At 60.2% G+C, this 15900-nt stretch overlaps 1 protein-coding gene across 2 annotated transcripts; it reads right to left on the bottom strand.

Annotated features, from left to right (window-relative positions):
* Positions 1-701: 701 nt before the first annotated feature.
* On the bottom strand, positions 702-15454 carry ZFTRAF1 (zinc finger TRAF-type and ring finger containing 1). 2 transcript variants are annotated; one of them, XM_045777377.2, is made up of 4 exons: positions 14861-15454; positions 6282-6520; positions 5322-5533; positions 702-3765 (listed from the first exon to the last, which is right to left on the bottom strand). In XM_045777377.2, exons 1-4 carry the CDS (start codon positions 15224-15226, stop codon positions 3374-3376), a joined length of 1209 nt encoding a protein of 402 aa, XP_045633333.1. In that variant the 5' UTR covers positions 15227-15454; the 3' UTR covers positions 702-3373. The 2 variants fall into 2 exon arrangements, with proteins under 2 accessions (XP_045633333.1, XP_087720595.1); XM_087864469.1 differs by having other exon boundaries at positions 6282-6696; positions 14861-14986.
* Positions 15455-15900: the final 446 nt, after the last annotated feature.

Here is a 15900-nt window from a genome sequence, read left to right as displayed (position 1 = left end):
TCCAAAAGCCCCAGAGAAGGACCACGAAGAGCGGGATGGTGGATGCATTTATTTTCTGTGGAAATCGAAACAGACCCAATACGGTAGAACCCTCAGGCAGTGGACGGACCATAAGGCCTGCGGTGGAGGGAATGATGTAGAGGGTAGATGGGTCTCTGGGTCCAGGGAAGACTGGCCAGGGCCAGTGCAGGGATGGGGACAAGGCCAAGCCTGAGGAACTGCAGGAGATGGGAAGTTGGACCCAGGTAACCGTCTTCTCTTGGAAGGGTAAAGTGCTCTGCGGGTCCCTAGTTTTGTCTGGGGGTGGGTTGCAGAACAGGAAGGCCCTGAATTCAAGAGGGCTGCTTGAAGGGCCAGCTGGTGGAGTGTGAGGGGCAGGGTGGAGATGGGGCTGGGGTGGGAGAGCAAGGCCATGGAAGTAGAGACGGGCTCAACTCAACAGGCCAAGGGTGGAAGGAATCTCCCCAGAGCTGCTGGGAGCGTTCAGCATTCACAAGACAGCCAGAGAAGACCCCACTTCTCTATGCCTCAGTCTTCCCACTGATCATGCAAGGATGTGTATATAGGGCAGTACTGAGCAGGGGCCGCAGAGGGTGGGGGGCGGTGGGGGCAGCTTCCAACTCCTGTCCAGGATGCTAGCAGAGCCCAGGGAAACGCATCCATGAGGCTGGCTTCTCACATAAGGAAACAGAGACGAAACATGGTTTGGAATTTTTTTTGAAACTATAGTTACATACAGAAAATATCCAAAGAGAACACAGACCACAATGTAAGTCATTTCCCACAGTGATAAAAACACTTTTCGGTTTACTCTTTAAAAAATTATTTTTATTATTTTTGTCTCACTTGGGTGAACTGAGGGATGTAGTGCCTGTAGGGGAGTGGTGATGGCAGGGAGTAGAGGGGCCAGCTTGGTCTGTGCCCCCAGGACTCCCCCACATCTACCGGGGTTCTTCCCCCACTCTCTCTAGGTCAGGATGCCAAGATGGCAAGGAATCCTGGAGACAGACCACGGGTGTTTTCTCCTTCCTAACAACATGAATGGGACATCCCCAGTAAATCAATGACCCCCCAGTGAGATGCCGCAAGGAGGTTTGTGGCACCAGCTCCCGGGAGTGGCTGAGACATATCACAATCTCCCAGCATACCTGGCTCTGCCGGGCTCAGCTGCTGAGGTGACCGTCACAGGGTGGGGGCCGTGCTGGGGACAGTGATGCTGGGATGTGTTACCACTCCTCTTGGGCACCCCCAGACACATACCCCTACAAGGAGAGCCTTGCGTGGGTGCCACTCTGTCCCCCCGCGTGCCCTTGGGCTGCTGGAAATAGTGGGCTACATGCCCCCAGCACCCAGGAACCCCTGGTGCTGCAGAGCCCAGCCCATCTGCCACCCCCATCCCCAAGGGCTGCTAGACCTAGGACACATACCCGACCTGCAGAGAGACCTGCTGCCTCCCACCCTGCCCCACCCAGAAGAGCCTTTGGGCGCCACCCCTCTGCTGGCTCAAATGTCTCACACATGCACCCAAACACAGGGAAGCCTGCCCTGCCCTGGCTTCTCTATCGGTCACTTTGAAATCCAGAAACTAGAGACAGCGTCCATCCCCAAGAGATGCTGAGATGCAACGACACGGCACCAGCCCCTCAACACAGGAGACCTGGCACATGGCTATCTGAATGTCATCCTCGGTGCCTGCCAGGTGGGGGGCAGCCCTTGAGGGCAGTGGGACTCATGCCAGGGTGTGGCCCTACGGATGTGCTTGGGGCTGGGCTGGCATCTTTCTTTTGGAGAGTAGGAAACCAAGCATAGCACCTCTGGGTGCCCTCAGCTGCCAAGCACAGCTGGCCTTGCAGGAGGGGTTCCCCCGTAAGTCCCATGCCCTAGGCTGGAAACAGGAAGCTAAACAGTCTTCTCAATATAACTAGGCCAGCTGCCCTGGGGGGGGGGGGAGAATTGGCTCAGACGGCTGCCTGGGATATGCACTGGGATGAGGCTGTCACTCTACCCCAAGGCTCCCTGCCTCCATTTCTCAGCTCCCAGCTGGACGGCTGGAAGAGGGAGGGACCAAAGAGTAAGGCCAGGCCTGCAGCTCTGCACTCTTGCTGCCTACAGGGCCCGGGAAATGGGGGGCTAGGCCAGTGTGTGGGGGGTGGAGGAGTGGCAGGGACTGCTCTGAAGCATGGGGTAGGCCAGGCCAGGCCAGGGGCAAAGGAAACGGTTCTTTGGTATTTAAGCAACAGAAACCTATTGCAGAAGAGCCGTGTCTCCTAAGCAAAGGAGGAGGGCTGAGATTTCCCCTTTCCAGCAGCTCTGAGGGTCTCAGGGTCCTCCAGGCAGGGCTCCTTCCCCTGCTGCGAGGCCCACACACTAAGGCCTGTTCACTGCAGGCCAGGGCCACAGGGGCAGCAAAGTCGAGGCTGTGAAGAGATCCCGCCAGTGAGAAACCACGTTGCCCAAGGACTGACCTCTGTGGGGGGCCCCCAGACACAGGGACAGCAGCCAGTCCCTGAAAGCAGCATGGGGACAACCAGCCCACTCAAGCCCTCCCCCAGCTAGGCTAGCTTATCACCAGCAGCCCCCACAGCTTCCCTCACAGGCTGGGGATGCTGTGCCCTCAAGGCTGAATATAGAAAATAGATTCTCTCTTGCTAAATTTCATAACTTATAGAAGAGCCTGTAAAGAGTTTAATTTTTTTTCCTGGGAAGAGACAATTTCACCCTGCATTCCGAAGCATCTGCTGAGCCCGGCTGGCCAAGTCCTGCCTCTCTGGAGCAGCTGGTGGGGTTGGGGGGGTGCGCTGGGGCCGCTGCAAGACCCCAGCTCCGGCTGCTCCCCTGTGCTGGCCTGTGACGGAGGGGTCAATGCCTCCAAGTCTCTGGTGGGGGGTGTACGTGGAGGTGTAGTAACAAGGACCTTTGGGCTCTGACCCCCAGGCCAAACCAAAGCTCCCCCAATGTCCAATCACAGCTACGCCTTTCCCTCAAACAAAACAGAAAGTAGGAAACAAGGGTGCCTTTTTAATTGCAATCAAATTTGCCGTCTGAAGTCAGCGTGCTCCCTGAGCCCGGCCCAGGGGCCGGGCACGGCCCAGAGCAGACGGTGCGCCTCACTGCGCCATCGGGGGCCAGGGCATGGCCACTGGGCTTAGCCCCATTGTGTCCCTGAGCCACCGTCTCCTCTGCAGGTGGCCCAGCCTCCGGTGCCCGGGACAGGGGAGGCGGGGCAGAGGGCGAGGTGTGAGCGCTCACACCTTCGCACACGCATGCAGACTTCCCCCATGTTCGCATTTGTTCCTTCTCCTCCTTTGCTAAGACGGTCAGATAGCACTGTGAAGCCGCGGCTGGGCAGGCGCCGGCGGCACAGGGGCGCCGCCTACTTCTGTATCTGGAACAGGAAGAGCCGCAGGTTGATGTTCTTGGCGGCTAGCAGCTTGTTGCACTCCACAGAGTCGACGATGGGCAGCGGCACGTAGTCCGTCTCGTTGCTCTCGTTGGTGAAGACGAAGTGGTAGATGACGGGGCTGATCTTCACGTCATCATACGGGCCCTTGAGCAGCAGGAAGGAGCACTCCAGGGGCGCCGTGACCTTGCTCTTGAGGAGGAGCTGGAAGGAGAGCGTGCGCTTGCACGACAGGTTGGGGTTACGTTCTGAGTCGTTCACACGCGCCTTCAGGACCCACGTCTGGTTCAGAACCGTGAACCTTGGCGTCTCGTAGTACAGGCGCGTGATGAAGTCATCCGTGCGGTACGGCCGAAACTGGACCTCTGTGGAGACAGACAGGCCGGGAAGAGCCGGCAGTCAGTGTGGGCGGGGCCGCGTGGCGGCGCCTTCCAAAGGCCGAGCGAGGATAAAGGCTCAGCCAGGGAGGAAGGCAACTTACCAGGAGGACACAGCGTGCTCTACTTGTCACAAGGCAAATCAAACGCAATTATGGCAAATGGAGGCGCACACAAGCTTGGGGGAAACAACTACAAACAGAAGTAACACGCATTAGCTGCAGGGAGTCCAGAGGCTGAAAGAAGTGAGCGGCCGACCCTCGCTGGCCTCCCCCTTTGCCTCCCCCAGGGCCCAGCCCGGGCAGAGGGAGGCCCCCCCCAGGGGCGTGGGTAAGCAGACACACAGACAGGATGCGTTCTGAGAACAAGTGCACTTTATTGGTTCCGGTACAGAGCTGCCAGAAGAGCCGGCGGGCGGGCAGGCACGTGGCACATGAGCCTGCATGGGGCGCAAGGCAGAGCGCTGGCGTGTGGCCCAGTGCTGGGCTCCTGTGCTGTCACACAGTTCTCTCAGCACAGCCCGGGGCCCATGGCCCACGAGTCCCTCCACGGAGGCGGCCAGTCCTTCCTGTGTGGACGGGGATCCCTGCCCAGCCACCGCCACAATCATGATGCCTCGGCCCGCCCAGACCCACAAGGCCTGGCCTGGACTGTCTGTGCCATGGCGCCCACCAGGGCAGCTGAGGCTGCAACTAACCAGGGGCCATGACCTTCTGCGGCTGAGGCTGCCGGGCCCTTCGCCTCTCGGGCCTGTGCAGGCCCACACCTAGCCAGGCCTAGTCCAGGCAGCATGGCGTGACTGGTTGCCTGTGACCGCCCTTGATGCTCTGAGCCGGCTGCCTGGTGTGGGCTGAGCAGTAGAGGGCCGTAGTCTCCCTGAGTGGCCCCAGTGTCAGCAGGTGCTTCTTGCTGTTCTCTGTATCTGGACCAGGCCCTGGCCTGGTTCCTGCTCCCCAGCATGTCCAAAAGCAGTGGCAGTGGCCAGGAGAGCCCATGAGATCCAGTGGGCCTGAGCGTGGTCCAGCCTGCCCGTCCCTGGGCGTCCACTCCCAGCTCTGCATTTTGAGCTGAGCACCCTCAGCTCATTCAGGTGCCCCGCCCCTGAGAATCTTCTTGATGGCCTCAGGAGACCCGTGGCCACTGCAGTAACTGCCTGCAGGCAGGACCGGATGTGCTGAGTACTCTTCTTGCCTTTGGCTCCGCAGGGCAGGCCCCTAGCTGCCGGGCCCACCGAGACACACCCACCTTCTGCTTAGACACTGACTGTCCCAAGGGCTGTGCAGCCCCACGCAGTAGGATGCCACCTTGTTAGGGTGGCAGGGCCAGGGCAGGGAAGACAGGTGAGAGGGCCTCTGAGAGCCATGCAGGTGCCTCCGGGTCCTGCTCCGGCCCCTCCCCTGTATGGCCTCTGGCACGTCTTCTCCCCATTTACCAAAAGCTTGTCCAGAGCCTGGCCACCCAGCATGGCCTGTGCCCACTGCTCCCCAGGCTTCCAGCCGCCCCCCCAGCCTGTGCGGCATGCAGTGGGCGGCGGGGCGCCTCACCTGTGTAGCCGATCTTCTCGAAGCTGAGCAGGCTGAAGATGCTGTTGTACAGCTGCATCTCCTTGCGGTGGCTCTGGTCCATCTCGTCTAGGATCTCCATCAGCTCATTGCCCGTCTTGGTCGGGTGGGCACATGCAGCCTCATGCACCGTCAGCTCGTGGAAGGGGCCATGCCACGGGCAGCCGATGCGCTTGTATTTGCACTGGGTCACCCTGGGGAGGAGGCGAGCACCGTGGTCATGGCCTGTGCCCTGTGCGAGGTGGCTCTGCCCAGTGGTCCTCCAAAGGTGGGCCTCTGCCCGGCCCTGCTCATACAAATTACCCCTTGAAGGACATAGTCACCGTGCACTGGCCCCCAGGAAGGGGTCAGTGTGTGTGAGAAGCCGACAGAAAAGGAGCACGTGACAGCTGTGAATACACATGCCACCTACACCCTTTGCTGGGAGGGCTCTCTTGCTTGGCAACAGTGGCCACTGACCTCGGCGTTGGACCCTACGTAGTTTTGAGCTACGTGAGGCTCGCTGGCCTGAGCCCACTGGCAGACAGCAGCGTCAGCCAGCAGGGCCTGGGTAGGGGTGCCCATGAAGCTTCACGCTGAACTCCCAGAACTGGCCATGCTCTCCTGGGCCCAAGGACACCAAGGACAGAGAGCCTTGAAGAGGCCCCCATGCAGCCAGAGAGCCCTGGAGAGCCAGGGTGATGTCCAAACAGCCACTGGGTCCAGATCACAGCCCCCTACCCTCCGTGGGCCCCACCCTGCCCCCTCCAGGGCCTGGGCCCTGAGCAGCTTCACCCTGGCCCATTCCCTCCAGGTTGTCCTGGGCAACCCCGGAGCCAGGGCAACAAAGACCGGAACGTCCCCCGTGCTGGGGTCTCGCCTGCACCAGGGTGGCCTCCAGCCCCATCCTGGGCCCCACGCTGTGGCTAAGCCTCTGGCGGGCAGGCAGGCCCAGGAGGTTACCTGTCCTGGCACTCCTCTTTCTGGTGCCTCTCCAGGAGGGAGCGGGGAAACTGGCGCAGGCAGAAGCCACACTCGGAGGGCAGCTCGCTCACGGCCTTCTCCACAGCCAGGTTGCGGCAGCAGAGGCTCTTACTGATCTCGCAACGACAGTTGGGGCACGTGGCCTGCTCCTCCTTCAGCCGGGCATCTGCTAGTAGGTGGATAAAACAGCCAGCGCACATCAAGTGACCGTTAGTACACTGCGAAGAAGGAGAGGGAGATGAGCTCACAGACCTGCAGGACGTGCACGCACCGGCCTGCCCTGCCGACTCCAGCTGCAGAAGGGGCTGCTGGCGAGCAGAGGCAAACAGAGCCCCTGCTCAGGAGGAGCGGCCCTTCCTCCTGGAACACAGCAAACACACGGCCAGTGGGGTTCCTGTGGAGAGGCAGGTGACTCAATGGTGGCCCTTTCGTGGCTCGCAGAGGTTACAGAGCTCCACTGAGGCAGGCCCACTAGCGGTGAGGGGGTTTTGGCCGCATGGGGGCTTGGAACTTTTTCCTGTCCCAGGGGCCAGGGACTGTCTCAGGGGTCCTAGAGGCTGTGATTTGGGGACACCTACAGGAACACAGACTCTTGTCCGGGCGTGGCAGCAGTACTTAGCCAGCAGGTGCTGAGTAGCAGCGGACACTGCTCCCCTGCGCTGGGGGCTAGGGGCCTGGCCTCTCCACTCCAGCTCTCCTTGGCCAGCACAGGTGTGAAGGCAGCTGCCACCCACCCAGCGAGGCTTGCGTCCTGCAGGGACCTTCCTAAAAGCTAGTGGCACAGAGGTGTGGCAGGTGGGGAGGACTTGCTGGCCTGGGAAAAGGGTGTGTGGGCACAGCACGTGCCTGGAGGAGAATGGGGGCTACAGGCAGGACAAACTGCTGACTTGGGTCAGTAGGAGGTAGGTCCCCTTCCTCTGAACACGCAGATGTGAGGCCCAGACACTGCCTGTCGGCAACTGCCCCCTGCTAGGAGTCCTTGTGCATGTGGACAGCCAGCTGCCAGCTCAACTCCAGTCTTGGGTCTCTGGTTCCACACATACGTCCTGAGTGCCCACTTGGTGCCATCCAGAGAACTCCACAGGCTGTGGGCCTGGCCCTCCAGGGGTAGGAGAGACCCACAGAGAAACCAAGAGATACAAGGGCAGACTTGAGCTGAGCATCCCCTCGGGGCAGACACAGCTCCCCAGGCCTGGCCCTGGCTGGTCAATACCTGCAGGGGAAGAGGTTAGGGAATGCTGTGGGGGGGCAGCTGGGGGTTCTGCTGAGGGTCGCTGGATTTCCACTTGGAGACTCTCCCCAGCCAACTGAGGATGAACGGGCAGATGGCGCTATCATAAGCCTGCCAGCAGCTGGCCTGGGCTCACCAGCCGTGGCAAACCTCCAGAAAGCTACTGGGCCACAAGCTTCCCTTGAGGTCCAAGGCATTTCTCGGGGGGCAGGGGGGCTGCAGTGCAGTAGAGGCCTGACCACACCCACACACGTGGGATCCTCGGTCAACACCAGCTGCCATCCCATCATTTCAGGGGTCTGCGCACCCTGAGCTGAGGAGCTGGTGGGAGGCTGAGGGAGCTCTTGGCACCTCTGTGCTGGGCCTGGGGGCTAGTGAGTGATGGGACTTACATGCTGAGGGCCAGTGCAGGTGGGAGGGCTGGGGACAAAGGCCTCATTCACAGAATCCATGTCCACGTCAACACCACAGATTATCAGTACTAAAAATCTCAATTTCTAAGGCCAAAAATTAAAATGTGCAAGATGAGGAAGGGGAGCTGGCTGGGCTCAGGTTTGGAGGAAACGGGCCTGGCAGGGGTGGGCCAGTGCCAGCCTTGGACACATGGGCTGGCTGGGGGTGGGGAATCCCAGCTGGGATGAGCTGAGGCCTGCTCACAGGAGGAGCAGGCTGGAAAAGCAGTCTATCCTGTCCACCCTCAGGGGCTGATGAAGCCAGAGACACGGTGAGTGAAGGGGAGGGCAGGGGACACAGACAACATAGGCCCCTTCCACCCGGTGGGAGGCAGAGACCAAGGGCCCAGGGCACGTGTTTAATCACAGCCCCCGCCAAGGGCCTGAGCGCGGCAGAGGCCTGGCTTCACCAAACCACAGTCCCTGAGAGAAGACTGTTGGAGTTTGCAGAGGCATAAAGGGACGGTGCTCACGCTCACCTAGCTACTTATTCATGGGAGGAGGAAACTTCAGGGTGTTCTTTGGAAGGGAAGCCACAACCACTGCCTGGCACCTCCAATGAGGAAGCCTGGCTGGACACCAAGACCCTTCACTTCCAGGGCCTGCAGGATGCCAACTATGAGACCCCCAAGGCCTGGGGGCCCCACACCACAGACTCTAGTTCTCGATGCCTTCTGGTGAGAGGCTGCCTGGGCAGGGCCCAGCTCTGTAGCCATCACTTGCCTGAGAACAGCAACAGAACCCACCTGGCTTCTCTTCTCTCTCAAGGTGGCCCAGCCAGGGTGTGGGGTTGAGGGTGAGAGACTTGGATGGAGTTCTAAAGCCTCCTGAGGTTGCCAAGTATATGACGCCTACCTCCCAGCACTGCCCTGAAAGTCCACTGCTCTGGCGCAGAGGGGTGACCTGCACACCCCTCCCAACAGGTCTCTTCTAGCGCCTGTGGGCTGCAGGAATATCCAAGCTCCCAGGCTAGCTTGCACCCACTTCCTCCTGGAGCCTTCCGATGCAACACAGGCTTAGGTGATAGGACACCATGGAGAAGCAGTACTGACTTTTGCTCTCCTCTGGGTTGCCCCTCAGGCCCCAATAGCTCAGTTGTGAGCCGGAAGACTGAGCCAGCAAGATGCTGCAGAGTGTTGCTGGCCCAGCCAAGGGACAAGCAGATGTCTACATGCAGCCAGCACCTCACCAGTTACCCAAGGGATGCTCCTGGGTAAAAACCAGGTGGCTGGTCTGGGCCTGGCTGACACCCAGCCCATGTGGTTTGTCCACAGGGCAGGGTAGATCACCATGCTCCAGAGCCCTCCCCCCATCCAGGTCCTCCTTGACCTTCTAAGCAAGACTCCCGACTCCACATGCAGGCCTGGCCAATTGGTAACGCAGACTTAGCCTCCTCAGCGGCGGGGCTGGACTGTACCTACCCTGACTTGCCCAGCCAGAACCTGATTCCCAGACGACTCTGTACAACGCCAGCTGCACGGCAAGCCTCTGATGGACAGCTAGGGGAGGCCAGAATGCCCCACTCAACATGCTAGAGCCAAGCCCCCAAGAGCCTGGGTACCCCAAGAAGCAGCTCCTGCAGCACCCACCCAGGCTGCCAGGAAAATCCTGCTGGTAGGAGGGGCAGGAAGAGGGGCACCCCAATTCAGAACATTGTAGGCCTTCCCAGGACAGATGCTGGCTTAAACTCTAGCCCACAGGTCACCAGGAGCATGACCCTGGGCTTGTTGCTTTCTACCCTGGGCTTGTTGCTTTCCTCCCTGGGCCTCACTTTCCTCAGAAACAAAGAGTGACAAAGACAGGACTGGCCTCATCATGTGCTAGAGAGATGGGATGAGACACCTAGACAGCATGGCTCAGCCCCCAGCACATGACAGGAACAGAATAAACACCCACCATGGCCATCACACAGCAGAGCCTGGCCAGCCCCTCACACGGCCCCCACCTGCAGAGCCTTAGAAGGGACTCCTGGCACAGGCATGTGATTACAGCAAAAGCCCCTCCCTCACCCCCAGAGTCCCCAACCCCACCCAAGCCACAGCAATATCCTCCAAGCCCCTCCACAAATAGCCCAGGAGAGGGCATTTGTATGTGTCCTCTCAGGACACCACCCAGCAACCCCTCCCTCCACCCGGCCACCAGGAGCTCATGTGCACCCAAGCCAGCCCCCCCCCCTCCCAGGGCTAAGGGGGAGCTAAATGTGCCATCCAGACTCATGAGGAGGAGCCCTGACCTCAGGCCTTGGGCTGCAAAAGGGCCGTAGAAAATGATCCCCCCCGAACTCCTGGAAAAAAAGCCTTGGTCAATAGGCTTTTGAGGCTCTCTTTTAAGCCTGGAGTGCATGGTCCCCTCAAATACTGGGGGCTCCAGGAAGGCTTGGCACCTAGGCCCATGTGAGCAGCCCACCCTCTAAAGCACAGCTAAGGGGATTAACCCCAAAACTGCTGCTCAGCCCAGCTGGAGGAACCCCTCATCAGGGCTGCAGGGCACCCCAGGTCCCCGATGTTTGGCTTGAGGTCTCCTCAATATCTTTATTCAAGGGGTCTAAGAAGAGACCTCACTGTGTCCAAGAAACCCAGCTGTTTTAGGTAAAGCCAGGACTCTAACACTCTAACACTGTAGGTTTCGGGTTTGAAGTCCTGGACCAATAGCTCCTGATATCACACCTCAAGAGCTAGGACGCGGATGGGAACCAGTCATTCCCATAGCCAGGTTCTTGTTCAGAATGTAGACAATCCAGATTGAAAGGCAACTCAAATGACAAGTAACCACCACAAAACACACAGCTTCTCATGTAGCCAAAGTTCAGAAACTTTCTCCTCTCGATGCTCTTGTTCTGGACACCTAAGCAGACACATCTCCATAGCTCTATTCTGCTACCTTTCTTACCTCAAAGCCTGAGCCAGGAGCTAGGCAAGAGGATCCCAGGCCAGCTGGGTGGGCAGCCCCATGGGGGATTCCCTAAACATCATTTAGAACAGAGTCTGCAGCACCAGGCATGCTGACAACCACTGGGGGCTCCCCAAGGCCTGTGACCACACTGGCTGGGGCCTGGGCAAAGATGGGCCCACCCCTGCTTCCTAGGCCTTTTACCAATGTGACTGCCAGTCAAGTAGCCGGTTTCCTTGTGCCAGGGCCTGAGCTGAGTCCTGAGGGAGAAAGGAGACCTTAGAGGTGAGAGGCCCAGCAAGACATACCCACCCCTCCCACAGGGCAGAAACTGGCAGGTACCCCCGTCAAGTGAGGACAAGCATCCTGTAGCAGGGAGAGAGGATGGCCACAGCTGGGGGCCACTGCCTCTGTGGGGCCCTAGAAGAGAAGCAGGAGTGGGGAGAGGGCACGCAGGCAGAAGGGACACAGGAGCAACAAGTTGGAGGAGGTGGTGTGCTGCTGGTAGGCCCAGGTCTGAGGCCAGGACTGGCAGGCCAGAAAGCCAGTTGGGGGCCACATTCTGTGACAACCCCTTCACTACTCCTTCCCGGATGGGGAACTTTTCTGGCTGAGAATGTGGTGAGGGGTGGGGGAGCTATGTGGCTGGTCCACAGCTCAGGGCCTCAGCTGATGTCAGCAGAGTCCTACCAGGTGTATCGTATGGAGAACACATTGGGCCTTGTGTGAAGGCTGGGGGAGAGCCTGGGAAGAAGATCACGCTGTAGTTTCAATGCTCCAGGTACCACCAAGGCTGTGTCTCCTCCAGAGCAGGCAGTCACACACGCAGGGGGCAGGTCACACCGCCCTGGTGCCACAGTTCTGCATCTACGGCAGACGCCCTGTTCCCCATCCTGCGTAAGTATCCCTGCTCCAACTCCGGCCCTCCTGCTCCCCCCCACCGCCCCCGTGCCTGCCCCAGTGGCTGCCTGGGACTCTAGAAAGTGGCCCCATACCCTGTCAGGCCAGTCCCCAAGGACACACCCAACACCCGCACAAAGAACATCAAAGCCAGCACCTGCTGTACCCAGTCTGTCCCTGACCTGACCTAACTTAAAGTAGGCCATGGCGAAAACCATTTGCATGAGTGCCTTGCTCTTACACCAAAGCAAGTTTCCCAGCCCAGATGTGCTAGATGTGTGGGAGAGCCAGCTGTGTGGAGCCAGGGGCTCAGACTCAGGAACAGGTGGATAAGTCTGCTGACGGTGATCTGTGGCCACCACCACGGCTCCCCTGGTGGCATGGAGGTGGGGTCTGGTGGCCACAGGGCAAGCTCTCAAGTTACCATACACTCAGCCAACTCCAGAGGCCCATGGAGCTGTCCCTTACAGACTCAGCCAGGCACAGTGCACAGGGCTCACCATGGCCCCTGACTATTCTCCTCACCCCAGAGCTGGGAACCATCTGAGACAATCCCCAGACATACAGCATGGCTGGTGCCTGCTCCAAGCCATGTGTCCTGGTGAGGTCAGGAGAAATGTTGCTGGCACATCACATGCCTGAAAGCAGCCCAACAGAAATGGCTGGTCAACATGGCTCACCAAAGGCCCTTAGAAACGGAGGGGCTGAGCCCAGGCCAAGAGGTAATGGCCAGTAGTGGGCCCCAACCAGGGACACACAGAAAGCTGTGGGCCTGCCTGTTTTGAGACAGCATGTGTAGGGCCTAGGCCATTCATGACCAAATTCTCCTGGGAGTAAACCCAGCTCAGATGCGACCAGGCAATGGCCCAGGTCTCCAGGCCCATCCCAACCACTACCCTCAATGTCCCCATCCAGGGTTGTATGCAGCAGGGAGCCACCAAGAAGCCTTCCCTCCTTCCTCCGGTTCATCCCTCGGGCCCCTCACTGGCACTGCTACACATCCAAGCCAGGTGTGCCCCCCACCCATGGCATGGCTTCCAGTAGCCGAAGAAGCCAAGTGGTGACTCGTGGAAGGACTCTACTCAACCTTTCTAGAGTCAAGGGCTCTGCTACTGATCACATGTTCTAGAGCTTTCTCCAGGCCTCCAGAGATGAGAGCGAACAACTCCCTACCAAGGCCCGGCTGTCACTTGGGAAGAATAGAGGTGGAGCAGGGGGGCCAGTACCATAGCCTACAGCTTAGCATCATGGGTTCTCCTTGCTTAGCAAGCCTGTTTCCAGGGAAGCTGCTCAGCACAGCCCACTAGGCCATGGGGAGGACCACAGGTCAGGGCTGTCACAGCTGCTTAGCTGACTGCCTCCAGCCCGCCTAGGACAGAGCTCAGCTGCAGCACAGTGTGGGCCGGTTTGAACCAGCCAGGCTCACAGGCCCCATCACAGTGGCTGTGGTCAGAGGCAGAGCTTTGGCTCTGTGCTGAGTGGACCAGGAGGCAGCACCATGCAGCCTGTTATCATGCCATCATGCCAGGTCCAGGTCTAGCCCACTCACAGGAGGGGGGGGGGACAAATTCCCCTGGGACCCTCCCCCCCACCCATGGGAGGTTTAGCTTTTTGGGGCTCTCATTTAAGACCCAAGCAAGGAAGAATTCTTCCACCTGAGAGAATCAAAAGGTCACGGGCAAGGGAAAAAGGGGCTGGAGAGGGCCCAACTCCTGACGGGTACCTCCAAGGCTGAGGGGCTATGGGAAGCAGTCCCCCAGTTGGGTCAGAAGACCTGCGGTATTCCTGAGCTAGGGCCTCTCTCCAGGATAGGTGGAGAGCCAGTATCCTCCACCCAAAGAACTCAACCCACTTCCCTGCCAATGCCTTCTCTTTCCTCTCTGTAACCTGGGCACATCAGGGTCCTCCTAAGCTACCTCACGCCAAAGCAGGAAAGGACCTGGCGATCTAGAGGCTGGGGAAATGGCAACCCAGGTTAGCCTCGCGCTGCTTACTACAAAAATGGCCCTCTCACCCATGGCCAACAGTTTCAGTAATAGCAGGAAAACAAAGCCCCATCAGCTATGACCAGCTCCTGTAAGTGCAAAGAAAGGTGATACAGAACCTGTTCCATTCCTCAAAGGGGTTCTGTGTAGAAGGGGTATCAAAGTCAGAGGTGGGAGGAGGTGTCCAGGTGGAGAGAAACAGGCAAACAAAGAAGGCACACAGTAAACTGACTTGGGCCAGAGCATGGCCCCTGCTGCTATGTGCTGCACATGTAAGACCCACCTGGGCCAAGGACCCTCTCTGATGGCTGTGGCTGGCTAAGCACTGAGTCCAGCCACCATTCTGGATCCTCACATGGAAAAAGGGGGGTGGACACACTTCCTGGAGTGCTGGTAGCCTAAGAAGCCAGGCCTGGTGTGGGTAAGGCGGGATAGGGTGGGAGTCTAACTTAGGGCATAGCGTGTCTGGAAAGCACAGCATGAGGTCAGGCTGGGACTAGAAAAGGGACCCAGGCTGGGGCTTTGAAGGTGGTTCATCCAGACCAGGAATGAAGGGAAGGGAGAGGGGAGGGAAAAAGATGATCCCATCCCTTCAATGTTCTTCCAAAATGAAAGGAAAAGAGAATTCTTTCAATTGGAAGATAGAAGATATACAAGAGAAGCTTGAAGACAGCTTTCGGGGGTGTGGCTGCTACAAGAATAGAGAAGGTCTTGAGTGAAGAGGAAACACCAGGGTCTCCGACTCCAGGGAGCTCAAGAATGGGGGAGTAGACTCTGGGGGGGGGGGGCATCTGTCACCAGAACTTGGGGAGTGTTGAGGTGGGGGCAGCGGGGAAGGCTGAAAAATAAAGCAGCGGAAAGATAAGAGTCGAATGGAGAAACAAGGGAAGTCAGAACAAGAAAGAAACTGGTTATGAGTATGAAGTCCTGAGAGAAGGAGAATGAAGCGCCTCCGAAGACAGACGCCAGGAGTCCCGACTACTGGGCCCCGGAGCTCAGACCTGGCTTCCGAGGGCACGCGGTGCACGGGGCGGGGGGTGGGGGGGGCGGCCGCGGCGGGGCTGGAGCCGGGCTGGGTCGGGGTCGGGCCGGCGGCCCTACCTGGTACACGGAGGCCTTAGGCAGGTCCAGGCAGACGGTGCAGCACAGCACCGAGTAGAGCCGCTCCTCCAGCTTTCCGCTGCCCGCCGCCGCCGCCGCCGCCGCCGCCTCGGCTGCCTCGGCCGCCCGCAGCCGCTTCTTAGGCGGCGCGTCTGGGTCGCCGGCCGCCTCCTGCAGCTGCCGAGCGCCGGCCAGGCCCGCCTCGTCCGGGAGCCCGGGCCCCGCCGCCTCGCCCAGCGCCGCTGCCGCCGCCGGCCCCGCGGCCGCCCCCGGCCCAGCCCCGACCCCGACCCCGGCCCCAGCCGGGACGGCGCCGGCGGGCCCCGCGGCCGGCCCGCCCCCGCCGGCCTCCTCCGCGCCGGACATCGCGGCCGGTCGGCCCGGCGGGCGGGTGCCGGCGCGCACCCGCGGCTGGAGGTTAGGGGCGCCGCGCGCTCCCGCCGCCCTCTCGCTGCCGCTGCGACCCCGCAGCCCCACTCCCTGCGCCGCCGCCTCAGTGGGTCCGGCTCGCGCGTCGCCTCGAAGCCGCCGCGGCCACCGACCCCGGCGCGGCCGCCATCTTTGTTTTCGCTGCGCGCACCCCCTGCCGCCGCCACCGCCCCCTCGGTCTCCCAGTCACGTGACCCTGCGGGGCCAATGGGAGCGCCGCTCAGCGCTAGACGGAACGTCCGTCAGACCCAATGGGCGCGCAAGGACGCCCGAGGGCCCGCCCCTGCAGAAAGTGGGCAGGAAGGGGGCGGGGCCCAGGGCGACCTGCGGAGGGGCGAGCGCCCGGGACGTGGAAAGCCTGGGGTTGGGGGCGTGCGCGCCGCTTCCGGTCCATCTAGGGTGCGGCCCACAAGCCGAGGGCCATCCGGATGGTGGGCATCCCTGGACCCCCACGTCGGGGTGCGCTTGCGCCTTTGTCCTCCACACTCAGGTTTGCGTGCACGCTGGGGAAAGAAACCCTGCCGGCCACTCTATCCCTCTTGTGTGGGACCAGGTGTGCTTCCACAGCACCCAAGCATAGGTACTCCCCGAGAAAGGGCTCCAGACCCCGA

The sequence above is a fragment of the Ursus americanus genome, chromosome 9 (assembly GCF_024610735.1).
Source record: "Ursus americanus isolate L20-20 chromosome 9, mUrsAme1.1.p, whole genome shotgun sequence".
NCBI lineage: Eukaryota > Metazoa > Chordata > Mammalia > Carnivora > Ursidae > Ursus > Ursus americanus.
This window is presented reverse-complemented; position numbering and strand designations above follow the sequence as displayed.

What these genes read in the sequence shown, in the direction of transcription:
- ZFTRAF1 (XM_045777377.2), bottom strand. Translation starts at nt 15,226, where the DNA reads ATGTCCGGCGCGGAGGAGGCCGGCGGGGGCGGGCCGGCCGCGGGGCCC. An exon ending in CTAAGGCCTCCGTGTACCAG is followed by an intron (nt 6,521 to 14,860) that starts GTAGGGCCGCCG and finishes CCTTCTTCGCAG; the next exon opens with TGTACTAACGGTCACTTGAT. An exon ending in AAAGAGGAGTGCCAGGACAG is followed by an intron (nt 5,534 to 6,281) that starts GTAACCTCCTGG and finishes CCTCCTCCCCAG; the next exon opens with GGTGACCCAGTGCAAATACA.